At 33.6% G+C, this 14,197-nt stretch overlaps 1 protein-coding gene across 1 annotated transcript; it reads right to left on the bottom strand.

Annotated features, from left to right (window-relative positions):
- Positions 1 to 790: 790 nt before the first annotated feature.
- On the bottom strand, positions 791 to 7,217 carry rpl36 (ribosomal protein L36). The gene is made up of 4 exons (XM_056448373.1): positions 7,164 to 7,217; positions 5,357 to 5,451; positions 4,311 to 4,445; positions 791 to 922 (listed from the first exon to the last, which is right to left on the bottom strand). Exons 2-4 carry the CDS (start codon positions 5,447 to 5,449, stop codon positions 833 to 835), a joined length of 318 nt encoding a protein of 105 aa, XP_056304348.1. The 5' UTR covers positions 5,450 to 5,451; positions 7,164 to 7,217; the 3' UTR covers positions 791 to 832.
- Positions 7,218 to 14,197: the final 6,980 nt, after the last annotated feature.

The following is a 14,197-nucleotide window of genomic DNA, read 5'->3' as shown; positions in this document are numbered from 1 at the left end:
ATAATGTAGGTCAGGTCAGCATCCTCTAGTGATTTTATGGAAAACTTTACAGCAAATTTTAAGTAATTAAATGCTATTTTTAATTAAAAGTAACAAGTTTTGAGATTGGGATTGTTGGTGATTGTATGGGCGTTAATGGCCAGATTGGGTAGCAATACATGAACAAAGGAAAATTAAGACATTAAGAGATTTAAGACCTACAACACAACATTTCAGTAGATTTAAGACTTTAAGGCCTAAAATTTAGCTTTTGAGATAACACATTTTAAGACCCAGCGAATACTCTGATGTATACATTTAAATAAAAATAAATAAAAAAAAATTAAAACCCCAATGGAGATCACACAATTTTTTTTACTTTTAGAAACCGTATCAATTAGCATCATTATCAAAAAGCAAATCTACCACAAAGACTAATGTACTTCCTATTAATATTCAAAAATGATTTATGAATAGAAGAGCAATTTTTTATATCCGTGACAAAAACATCCTAAAATCAAGTTTGGGTATATAAAACTATGTATTTAAATTGTTTTGCTTCGTTTATTATTTAAATAATTTAGTTCTGCTTTTTTTATTAATATTATTGTAGTTCAACACTCAAGTATGAAGTCTATTTTCAGCGACAGCACCTTGATTCTTCATTATATTTAAATGTATAATGAATATTCAGACGCACATTCAGTGTCTAATATTTACTCCAGAAACCTGTATTTAACCAAACACACTTCTGTACGCTCCTCCAACATGAACAGCAAACATTTAAATCAATCACAAGAGTCAAAAATACTCGTTTTCACACAAACATTTTTTATTTCGACTATTTCACAGGCTACTCTTTCTTGGCAGCAGCTTTCCTCATGGCGGCCAGTGTGTTGCTGAGCTCTTCCCTCTTTCTCTTAGCGCGGATGTGAGTTCCCACCTGAAAACACACAGACAGACACTGAAATTAACACAGTGTTGAATTATACTGGGAGATATCATATAAGATCAGCGCGACATTCAGGGTTCATACACATTTTTACAACTCAAACTCCAAGACTTTTCCAGAACAAGTCAATTTTCATGCCGTAATCTTTCATGTCTACATATACATGGTAAATAATAAGAAAACCACTGATGTTCAAATGTTTTACAGCATCTCATAGTACACGCACCAGTCTCTTCTGTTTACATTAGTTTATATTGATTGATAACGCTTACACAGCACTAACAATGCGAGCAAGTTTTTGGCCAAAGACAACTAACCTATGTTTAAGTTCGGGCTGCACAATATATGGTTTCAGCATCGATATCGTAATGTGTGCATCCGCAATAGTTACAGGATATGTAATATTGGGATTATTGTCTAATATAGAGTTGTTACGTTTCACGTATGTTTTGCTGTTTGCTTTGCATTCTCTTCTCTTCCTCTATCTTGTCCTGTTGTAGGTGTGCGACCATTGGTCGAAAAAGCTGTCAATCACCATCATGGAGCAATCGGCGCACCAATCAGAAGCTGGTCCACCAAGTATAAAAGGCGAGGGCTTGCGCTATTCCCCAGGAACGCTCGGCTCATCGCCAAACTCCTCACTTGTGTCGGCCGGCCTGTTCACTTGTGTCTGTATAGTTTGGTTGCTGTGTTGTCTGGTTTCTCTCGATTAAGTGATCGATTTATTCGATAAGCCTGTGCAGCTCAATTTAGTATCTATTGAGAAGTTGAACCATCTTTATGAGAGTTGGATTATCAAAATAGCTCTAGCTTTGCTAATGGCTAACAGTGTGTACTTTACGAGAAATCTAGTAATCCTGAGCAGCATAGCATTTTTCTGTTAGTAAGTTAGTTAGTTAATGGAGGCCTTGCCACATTTGTAATTATGTTTTTGGAGTAGTAAGTTTAGTTAAGCGACGTGCTGAAGATTACGGTTTTGTTTCTGCATTTTTTTGGGTTAGTTAAGTTTAGTGGGTTGGAAATATTTCTTTGTTTTGGCAACACTCCTGTTTTTCGTTTAATTTGATTATTAAAATGACATTGTAATTTCCTATATTCACTGTTTGACATTCTCTGTTTAATAAATACTTTTTGTTTCACTTAACCAGCAGGTGTGTCTTCTCATTTTTACCCAGCATCATTAAAAACTCACTGATTGTTGTTTCATCCATTTTTTATATCTTAACTTAAACATGTAACAGTTTAATCATAATGGAGTAAAAGTTTATCATCTGCAAACATTTTTAAAGAGATTGTTCACCCAAAAATTACCTAGCATTTTCATTACACACTTCACTTGTTTCGAGTTCTCTCTCTTTTTTTTTTTTTTAAATGAACACAAAAAGAATATAATTGAATAACTCCAGTTGTATTGAAACAAGTGAAGTGAGAGTAAATAGTGAGCACATTTTAATCTTTGAGTGAGCTGACCCTTTAAGGCCTTTAACTGTGAATATTTCAGAGTTTAAAACATCCGGCCACAAGACATTTATTGTAACTTCAGTAAAGATGAAATAATCTACAATGAAGACTGAGCAGTGCTGATCATTCAACATCTGTACCAGAATAGTGAATACCTGAAAACTAGCATTCACTTTTATCTTTATTATATTTTATTTATCTATACTTATTTATTTGTCATATATTATTTGAGATTTCCTCTACAAAATCCCCAAATCAATCCAAATAAACCTGTTAAATCATCTGGTGAAATTGTATTCACATCGCAATATATAATCACAGAAATACTACATAGCGTAACGGCAGATTTTTCCAATACCGTGCAGCTCTAATTTAAGTACACAGATATTTGTGAAACTAATTTCCACGATTTTTCCAAAACTTTGTGGGTTTTCTCACATTTTTTCCAGGCCTAGAGAATGCCATGTCAAAATTGCATGACTTTTTCCAGGTTTTCCATGACCGTATGAACCCTGAACATTACACATAAATATAATTGTGGCTTTATATTGTGCAAAACTCATTTTACATGTAGATAGGAGATGAAGCGAGCGGCTTAAGTTTGTGGAAAAAAAACAACAATAAATTTGCAAAGCGGTTTTCAAACATTCACTGGTATAAAAATTAAATGTTTTTTAATGTAAACTTTTACCATCTCACATTATGTTTAAAACAGCGAACCATTAAAAAAGATGCAAAAAAAACGATGTTGCATTTGTACTGCGATCTTAAATAATACAACACTTTACCACGAAATTAAACAAGTAAAATAGTGAGAAGTAGAACTATAAAAGTTAAACGACCCAATGTCAAAATTCAATCAAATAAACAGGTTTGAGGTGTCATTTTTCTCTAGTGTTACTGTCGTTTTAATTCAGAGTTATTTATAAAGTATCACATACGGTAAGTTTATTTATAAAGTACTTTAGTACAAAAATTTACTTTTAATTCTAATGTATTTTAATTAACTATAGCACAACCCTGGTGTTATTGTCTTAGAAAAACTGCATTTCTCAAAGTAAAAGTTATTCATTTAGAAGTTAATTTATTTTGTGCATCTTTGTCTGAACAAATTTTTATACATTTTCTTTTTTATGCTCATTGTATATGAACCGTCATAAATATGGTGCTAAATATAAAATAGATTTCAGGAGACAGAAAAAAAGTCACTTGACTCATGAGACTCATTTAATATTTGTATATATATTCTATTATATTTTTATTAAGTTTTTTATTAAGTTATTTTTATTTTATTAAGTTTCCATTATTCTTTTTGCACATCCTTTTACTTTTCCTAATTTCTGAATGTGCACCCCAACAAAAAAAAAAAAAGTTCATAATGAATCAGTTCCCTCTAGTGATTCTGAATCAATTCTCTAAAGGTCAGAATCAAATCTGATTCAAATTAAATCCAGACGATTTGGTGCAAGCTAGAAATATAAAAGTAATAGGATTACTATTACAACCAATAAGCATACAAACTCCAATTCTTGTTAAAATGTAAAGTTGGAAAGATGCATTTGCACTGCTGAGGAAATAAGAGTTAAAAAGCAGCTCAAGAACCGTTTTCAAATCGAATCACGAAGTTCCTAAAGATTCACATCCCTAGTTATGAGCGACAAACAAAATATGGACAAAAGAAAAAGCTAAATATGAAAAACAAAAAGGTACCAAATGCAAAACTCTGATGCAGCAGTGCAGTATTTCCTAACCTTGTTCCTGTAGGCACATCAATAGTACACATTTTCACCCTCTTCCTAATCACACACCTGAATCGACTCAGTAGAACATTAAAGTCTCCAAAAGCCTAAGGTTAATGGGTCGAACAGGGTTGGGAAACGCTGCACTAGTGGAACATGAATAAAACTGAATAAGGTACCCTTTTCTTGATGAACTTGAGAGCACGTTTGTCCTTGGACACTTTCAGTAACTCCATGGCACGCCTCTCGTAGGGCGCGAAACCACACACCTCACGAATCAAGTCACGCGCAAACTTGGCGTGTTTGGTCAGACGCTGAAAAACAATAAAAACAACATGTTAAACATCCACACCATCAATGCAAGACGGGGAAAATCAACAACACTACTAAAATAAACATCTGTATTGAATATTTAATGTTTATAGGATTTTAACAGGGTTCCCACTCTTAACTAAATGTCAAATTCCCTGACTTTCAGTATCTATGTTTCCATTCAAAGATGCAAATTAGATTTATGCACAAATCATGAATCAATAACATATAAAACCAATATTTTAATGTCTAGATTAGACTTAAATCTGATATTCCAAAAATTACGCAACATTGCAAAAATTGTGATTCCAAAAATTATGCAACATTCCAAAAAAAAGACTACATTGCAAAAATTATGCGACATTCCAAAAATTGTGATATTCCATAAAATTAAGCGACATTCCATAAAAATTCCACATTCCAAAAATTTAATTCCATAAAATTACACGACATTCCATAAAAATTCTACAACATTCCAAAAATTTCATTCCATAAAATTAAGCGACATTCCATAAAAATTCCACGACATTCCAAAAATTTCATTCCATAAAATTACACAACATTCCATAAAAGCGAATTTGCAAAAATTCCACGACATTCCAAAACAAGTAATATTCCAAAAAAAATTCCACGACATTCGAAAAATTGTGATATTCCAAAAATTAAGCGACATTCCAAAAAAATCCATGACATTTCAAAAAATACATTCCATAAAATAAGCGAATTTGCAAAAATTACACGACATTCCAAACACAAGTAACATTCCAAAAAAATTACACAACATTCAAAAAAAATGCGCAATTCAAAAACATTCCACATTACGCGACATTCCATAAATCATGTGACATTACAAAAATTACGCGACCCATGGGAACCCCGTTTTAAATATCAAATGTGTGAAATAAGCACTCACCCCTCTCCTGCGACTGTGTTTGGGCTTGGACACATTCTTGGTCACCTTATGGCCTTTATTCAGGCCAACTGCCATAGGATATCTGACAACCATCTCTGCGGAAACAAAATTCAAAAGTCATTCTCATACTACACAGGCTGCTGAATGCTTGATTCTGATTGGTTGACTGGTTCTAAAGCGGGCCAGTGTTTTCAGATAAACAAACAGCTTAAGTACTTCCAGCAGGTTGAGTGCATCACAGCTTAATATCTCAATACACTAAGTTATACAACTACACGAAACACAAGCACAGCTAAAACTGGGTTCGCAAACAGTGCTAACATATAAATCTGTACTTTTTTAACAGTGGTGAACGTTAAAAACGGCTTACGTAAGAAATGTTTCATGATTCTACTAATTATATTACAAATTAAGTTGCATTTAGGGCTGCAAACTGAATATTTTAGACAGCATGCAACGCTACACAAGCACGGCTAACAAGTTGCTATAGATTGCACAAAGTACATGAGCAATTCCATAAAAATGTCAATCTTGGCATGATTTTTTATTTTTATTTTACCAAATTAGTGAAACCCTAAGGTTTTTTGTGTAGGCTTGTATTTTACAGTACTGTAAACATATCAAAAAATGTATGTCAATGTTTTTTAAACAATTACAAGTGATTTACCAAAGTCGCACAAGCGCCGATTTCACATCGGTCACATGCATAACGAAGCGTTATCCTCAAAAATAAATGCAAACATTTTAAATAACAAACTCACTCATGTTTGTTCTATAGAGAGCAAAGTCTTATTTTTTGATTAGCAATATTTCTGTTGGGTTTTAGTTTAATTCCAGAGAATTTCTACACAGCATGTTGCACACTGAAAACTCGCAGACTCGTGTCACATCCATAACGCATGCTTATTTTCCTCATTTAAAATATAAACCATGTTTACAGAACTATATTTTTCTGATCACAAAACTCAATCTATAGCTATGAAATTTATAAACACGTTTCAGTATGTTAAAATATACTTTATGAATTTTTGTTTTGGGTTTTAACTGCAAATGTCACATCCATAACGCTGGAATTGCTCACGTACGCGAATAACAAGCCGCAATTAACCAGCACATAAGGCTCCATGTCCGCGGTAAACACTCCGATATAGACCCACACATAAGGCTATATGTCCGCTGCTAACAAGACGATATAGACCCGCACATAATGCTACATGTCCGCAGCAAACACGTCGACATAGACCCGCACATACGGCTACATGTCCGCGGCTAACGAGTCGCTGCAGACCCGCAAATAAGGCTGTGTGTCCGCGGCTAACAAGTCGCTATAGACCTACGCTTACGGCTACATCTGATATGCGATACGGCCATACTAAGGCTTCTTATGTGCGTTACCTAAGCGGTAGCTCAACGCAGGACACAAGGTTCCAAGTGCACGGTAGCTCAACGCGGAACATAGTTGCTAGTGCGAGGTATCAACGCGGGACCTAGGGTTCCTAGTGCGAGGTATCAACCGGAGACATAAAGTTCCTAGTGCGAGGTATCGGCACAGTGCGTGGTATCAACACAGTGCGAGGTATCAGCCCGAGAAATAGGGTTCCCAGTGCGAGGTATCAGCACAGTGCGTGGTATCAACACAGTGCGAAAAAACCGCACAGTGCGTGGTATCAATTAAAATAATTGCTGGAAATCATTCTACACGTTTCATATTTACAACAACAAACCCTTTTGTTGTAATTTTATATTGGATGTTTCTGATATAAAGGTGATTTTTGAAGCTAGTAGTTCTAGCCCAGTTGATACCTACTTTTTCCTAATGGCGTCCAAACCGGAAAGACTGGTTGCAAGGCGGAAGCAGAACTTTGATACCACGCACTGTGCGCAGCTGCCTGCAGTGAAGGAACAAATAAACTATTCAACAATAAATCCCGAAATAATTGATTGTAGGATAAGAAATGTTATATTTACAGATAGAACATGCTCAAACTACTTTTTAAGATATTGTCTAGCACATTGTTGTCTTCCAGGACCTGTCAAGAGAGCTTCAATATTGTCTCATTATGATGAGAAAAATGTGTATGATATTAGAAAATGTCATATCCTGTTATCCTAAATGTAAAGAAGTGCACTTTACAATTATTAATCACATTTAATAGGGTTAAAACTCAATATTACTCACTCAAATATATGCCAGTTTTGTCATTTAGATATTGAAACAATTGAACTCTTGTTTTTCCAATGTCATTTGGGACAAACATTTTGGGGTGAGGTATTAGTTTGGATACAACAGAAAATATCTTCTCATGGGAAATTATTAAGTTTGGCTTAATAATTAAGGATAAAAGGATATCTTATATAATAAATCATTTGTTGGTATTATTTAAATTTAATATTCATAAATGTACATTTTTCAAAATGCCCCCAAGACTAGTGGTGTTTACAGAAGAATTTGTGATCTATGTGAAGTAATTAAGAGAGATGAAAAGCCAAAAAGCAAGACATTTATATTCATCAATAGTAAAATGACGCGACATTCCAAAAATCACACTATATTCTAAAAAATGGAGATATTCCAAACAACAAGCGAAATTCCAAAAGTTACACTATATTCCAAAAATTATGTGATATTACAAAAAAATATGAGTGAAATCCCAAAAAATTTGTGAAATTCCAAAAATTACACGACATTCCAAAAATTATGTGAAATTCCCAAAAAAAATTTAAAATTCCAAAAATTACGTGACATTCCAAAAATTACGCTATATTACATAAATTGAGATATTCCCAAAAATAAGCGAAATTCCAAAAATTACGCAACATTCCAAAAATTATGTGATATTCCAAAACAAAATAGTGTAATCCAAAAAAAAAATTGTGGAATTCCAAAAATTACGAAACATTCCAGAGATTACACAACATTCCAAAAATTATGTGATATTCCAAAAATTGCACAACATTCCAAAAATTGTGTGAAATTCCAAAAAATTTTAAAAATTCCAAAAATTACACTATATTCCAAAAATTGAGATATTCCCAAAATAAGCGAAATTCCAAAAATTACGCAACATTCCAAAAATTGAGATATTCCCAAAAATAAGCGAAATTCCAAAAATTACGCAACATTCCAAAAATTACACTATATTCCAAAAATTATGTTATATTAAAAAAAAATAGTGGCATTCCAAAAATTACGCAACATTCCAAAAATTATGTGAAATTCCAAAAAAATTGTAAAAATTCCCAAAATTATGTGACATTCCAAAAATTACGCTATATTACATAAATTGAGATATTCCCAAAAATAAGCGAAATTCCAAAAATTACGCAACATTCCAAAAATTGAGATATTCCCAAAAATAAGCGAAATTCCAAAAATTACGCAACATTCCAAAAATTACACTATATTCCAAAAATTATGTTATATTAAAAAAAAATAGTGGCATTCCAAAAATTACGCAACATTCCAAAAATTATGTGAAATTCCAAAAAATTGTAAAAATTCCAAAAATTACGTGACATTCCAGAAATTACGGTATATTACATAAATTGAGATATTCCCAAAAATAAGCGAAATTCCCAAAATTATGGGATATTCCAAAACAAAATAGTGTAATCCAAAAAAAAATTTGTGGAATTCCAAAAATTACGAAACACTCCAAAAATTATGTGAAATTCCAAAAATTACACAACATTCCAAAAATTATGTAAAATTCCCAAAAAAATTGTGAAATTCCAAAAAAAAAAAAATTTGTGGAATTCCAAAAATTACACAACATTCCAAAAATTACGCTATATTCCAAAAACTATATGATATTCCAAAAAAAAAAGTGGAATTCCAAAAAAAAACAATAGTGGAATTCTAAAAAAACAATAGTGGAATTCAAAAAATTACGCAAATTCCAAAAACTTATACTATATTCCAAATATTATGTAATATTCCCAAAAATTTGTGAAATTCCAAAAATTACACGACCCATGCAGACCCTGTTATAAATATCACAAGTGTGTGAAATAAGCACTCACCCCTCTCCTGCGACTGTGTTTGGGCTTGGACACATTCTTGGTCACCTTATGGCCTTTATTAAGGCCAACTGCCATAGGATATCTGACAACCATCTCTGCGGAAACACAATGTTATATTGGATATATTCATCATTAGAGGATTCCCCTGCTAGTTATTTTTCCTCATCATTTAATTTGTGTAAATTGTTGTTATTTTATTTATTTATATGTTGTATTATCATTATTAATGAGGATGGAAAGATTGTGAATGTACAGTATGTAAATTGATTGATTGTTAGCTCAGTATTGATGCCATTCTGTTACTGTTCAAGCATTGTTAATAATAATAAAAGCTAAAACATAATATCTAGAAAACATTCCACATATTTCACATTTACAACATCAGAAGCATCTGTTGTAATATTATACGTCTGTGCATGATTTAAAGTGTATATACCAGGATCGCTTAATCAACCCACTAAAAGGCCTTTGGATATTTTTAGCAACATATTAGACAGCATTAAAGCAGAATTCAGAGATTGATTTGAGGAATTAAATCAGGGGTGTCCAAACTCGGTCCTGGAGGGCCGGTGTCCTGGTGAGTTCAGCTCCAACTTGCTTCAACACACCTGCAGGAAGTTTCTAGTATCTAGTAAGAGCTTGATTAGCTGGTTCAGGTGTGTTTAATAAGGGTTGGAGCTAAACTCTCCAGGACACTGGCCCTCCAGGACCAAGTTTGGAAATCTCTGAATTAAATGTTGAAGAGGTTTTTTTTTGTATGTAATCTTTATACTTTTATATATCTTCAAAAAAAGTGAGAACCTCCTGCACGTGTTGTTTATTTGTTCATTTTACTTATGTTAATTAACTTATTAAATAGCGTTGTTTTGAAAACTTTAGATGTTTAAAAGTTTTCTTTTGCCAATTTGCAGTTTCAATTTACATTGAGAATTGAAATGGTTTCTAATATGATAAGAAATTATTTTACTCAATGTGATTTGTGCCTTATCATGTCTATAATTTGATTTGTGTTTAAATAAAAATAATAATTATTCACAAAAACAACAAAACAAACACAAATGATAACTGTTACAAATGCGACGATGGTCCTTTAGCTAAATTATAACCATTGTTGTTTTCTTACTATAACAATCACTCAAACCACACTGATCCTATGGTTATAACACTTATACTATAAATAATACTTTTTAAAACTGCAGGAATCATCTAGATTCAGCTTTCTAAAGTCAAAAGCAACAAGTGACAAAAACTGCTCAAAACAGTGAAATTCACAATTCTTTTAGTTTAAAACAACATTATTTGCAGTTTTAAGCATGTTTAAACAAGTTTCAACTGAAAAGCAAGTGATTTTGAAAGTGCTCATAATTGAGCTCTCATGCAGGATTCTTGCTCCTGGTGCTGAGATGTGACCTTTTCAGCCTAAAAACAGAAATTCATAAAAACAGCTTAAAACCATGTAATTCACAATTCTTTTAGTTTTAAACAACATTATTTGCAGTTTTAAGCATGTTTAAACAAGTTTCAACTTAAAAACGAGTGATTTTGAAAGTGCTCATATTTGAGCTGTCGTGCAGGATTCTTGGTCCTGGGGCTGAGATGTGACCTTTTCAGCCTAAAGAAGGAAAGTGATAAAAACAGCTTAAAACCATGTAATTCACAATTCTTTTAGTTTTAAACAACATTATTTGCAGTTTTAAACATATTTAAACAACTTATAAGGGAAAAGCAAGTGATTTTGAAAGTGCTCATATTTGAGCTCTCATGCAGGATTCTTGCTCCTGGAGCTGAGATGTGAGATTTTACGCCAAAAAAAAGTGATAAAAACTGCTTAAAACCGTGAAAAATATTTTCTAAGTACCAAAGGTGCCATTGGTCCCTATTGTTCTTGTAGTTTTTCTTTATTATTATTCTTCTTCTTCCGTTTCTTCCCGAATGGGAGTCAATGGCAGCTATATGAACCGTAATTAGGAAAATTAGGCACAATTGTAGTGGTGGTCAAAAGAAGGTAACTGACCAACTTTGGAGTCTCTGTACTTAACTCTATAGCGCTACCAGCAGGCCAAATTTTCAACATTTAAACTGTTATAACTTTTTAGCCATTTGAGCTTGAAAAATAAAACTTAGTACAAAAGATTTACTAACCATGCTGATTCAAACCAATACCATGCATTAAAACTCCACCCATTTACAGTAGTGACCATTTTAAAAAGTACAGTAACACATTTAAATGCTACTCGTCCTTCAAAACTGAACCAATTTTCCCCAGATTTGGCTCAGATAATTAATGGTTCACAAATGTGAAGCTTAACATGACTGTCCTTTTTATAATCCTCCATGTCATGATGCAGGTTTCTTATTTTTATGAATTTGAGTCTTGTCACTTTGTTGTGAATGTAGGATGTTTGGTAATTTTAATATTAATTGGATGAAAACAACAGTTGAAATCCATTACGGATAAATAAAATTTTACATAATTAATAGACCTACCCAAACCACTACACTCTCAGAAATGGAGGTAGGCTGCTGTCACTGGGATGGTACCTTTTCAAAAGGTACACATTTGTACTTTAAGGGTTCACATGGGTACCTCAAAAGTATATATTAGTATCTACAAATTAAGAGGAATACTTTTTAGGTACTAATATGTACCCTTGAGGTATTAATGTTAATTTTTTAATGTTAATGTGTGCCGCCTTTTGAAAAGGTACCACCCCAGTGACTGCTCCCGTACCTCTTATTTCTGAGTGTGGAAAGAGTGAAACTCTAATAGATATTATTTGCACTAATAGATCAGAGTAACAAAAACTATTTACTCACTGGTCTCTCAGATCATTTCACAATAATTGTAAGAGTTAAATTTGAAAAATGGTTACTGCGTAAGATTGAAAATCAGATGTTAATAATAATTACAGGAATTCCGAAGCTGAATATGAATTAAAGGAAGTTAATTGAGGAAAGGTAATTAAAGAATCAGATCTAACACAATGCTGGTCATTTTACAACTATTTTAAGTAATTTAATGAGTAAATATACTATATAAATATAAAGAAACTTTCACATTGACATTCTGGAAACCATTCCCATCACTCTTCTCAGATGGGACGGTGGATCAAATCAAAGGTTACCATGGGCCAACTTTGGCTGGTGGGCCCTAGTTCGGGCTTCTCAAGATTAAATCTTTGTCATGGACCATATTTCTAAAAATAAGCATAAAGTTGTCGTTAGCATGGTGGTGGTGACAAAACAAGTGCATCAAAGGCACTGTAGTCCGTTTATCCTATTGCTAGCTTTTCAGTTCTTGTGTGTGCATTTAAGACCCAAACGTGCACTCTCAGAAATAAAGGTACAGGAGCTGTCACTGGGGTAGTACCTTTTTAAAAGATACATATTTGTACCTAAATAATCTACATTGGTACCTCAAAGTGCCCAAATTTACCTAAAAAGTACCTTTGAGGTACCATTATGAACCCTTCAGGTACAAATTTGTACCTTTCGAAAAGGTACTACCCCAGTGACAGCTCCTGTACCTTTATTTCTGAGAAGTTATGTTATCGTGTGAGGATTATCCATGAGGATTAAAGCTTATGGAGATTTTTATCAAGGCAACCAGTTTTATGCTAGCAGCCGATTAGCCTACAACTTGACATCATAGTTCATCCACTCTGTAAAATATCAGGAAGTGTACACTGGCAGTTTATCACAAGGTTTTTGTAGTCTAATATGTGCACCAACCCAGACAATATATCACTTTAAATTAAGATGTTGTTTAAAATGTTCATAAAAGTCACTGTGTGGAGTTTGTATGTTCTCCCCGTGTCGGTGTAGGTTTCCTTCGGGTGCTGCGGTTTCCCCCACAGTCCAAACACATGGCCTATAGGTGAATCGAATAAACTAAATTGGCCATAGTGTATGGGTGTTTCCCAGTACTGGGTTGCGGCTGGAGAGCATCCGCTGCATAAAACATATGCCGGAGTTCATTCCGCTGTGGCCACCCCTGATAAATAAGGGACTAAGCCGAAGGAAAATTAATCAATGAATGAATGGTAAGTCACTTTTTACAACTTCTCAAGGTTAAACGTTTCCTGAAGAAAGATCAAGATCCCATAATGCAATCCAATAGCATAAATAAAGGAAGAAAATAAAAACATTAATCACAAAACATAGAAAACTGCTCATTTACAGGTCATTTTATTGTGTAAAAACACAGAATTGTGAAAAGGGTACGAGCCATTGATTTCAGTCATTCTAGAAATGCTTTTAGAATTAATAGGATTAAAAGATGCGAAACGAACTCAAGAGGTGTCATGGTGGCTCAGTGGTTAGCACTGTCGCCTCACAGCAAAAAGGTCACTGGTTCGAGTCCTGGCTGGGCCAGTGGGCATTTCTGAGTTTGCATGTTCTCCCTGTGCTGTCGTGGCTTTGCTCCGGTTTCCCCCACAGTCTAAACACATGTGCTATAGGGGAATTGATGAACTAAATTGGCCATAGTGTATGAGTGTGTGAGTGGATGGGTGTTTCCCAGTACTGGGTTGTAGCTGGAATGGCATCCACTGTGTAAAACATATGCTGGAATTGTTGGCTGTTCATTCCGTCTTGAAATAAAAAAAATCCAATTGCTCCAAGAGGGAAATTGTATTGATCCAATAATACAAGATATTCATTTTAAAAGAACATCTCTTCTACTTTATAAATAAAAATGCAGAACAAAGGTAAAATTCTCCATAAAATATACCCGGCTAATGCCTTTTTTTCAGAATTCACTGAAGTTTTTGGTCGGATTTACAGAGTTACTTAAATATAGCATCACCATTGAAACAA

The sequence above is a fragment of the Danio aesculapii genome, chromosome 22 (genome assembly GCF_903798145.1).
Source record: "Danio aesculapii chromosome 22, fDanAes4.1, whole genome shotgun sequence".
Taxonomy (NCBI): Eukaryota; Metazoa; Chordata; class Actinopteri; order Cypriniformes; family Danionidae; genus Danio; species Danio aesculapii.
Note: the sequence above shows the minus strand (reverse complement) of the source record. Positions and strands in the feature narration are given on the sequence as shown.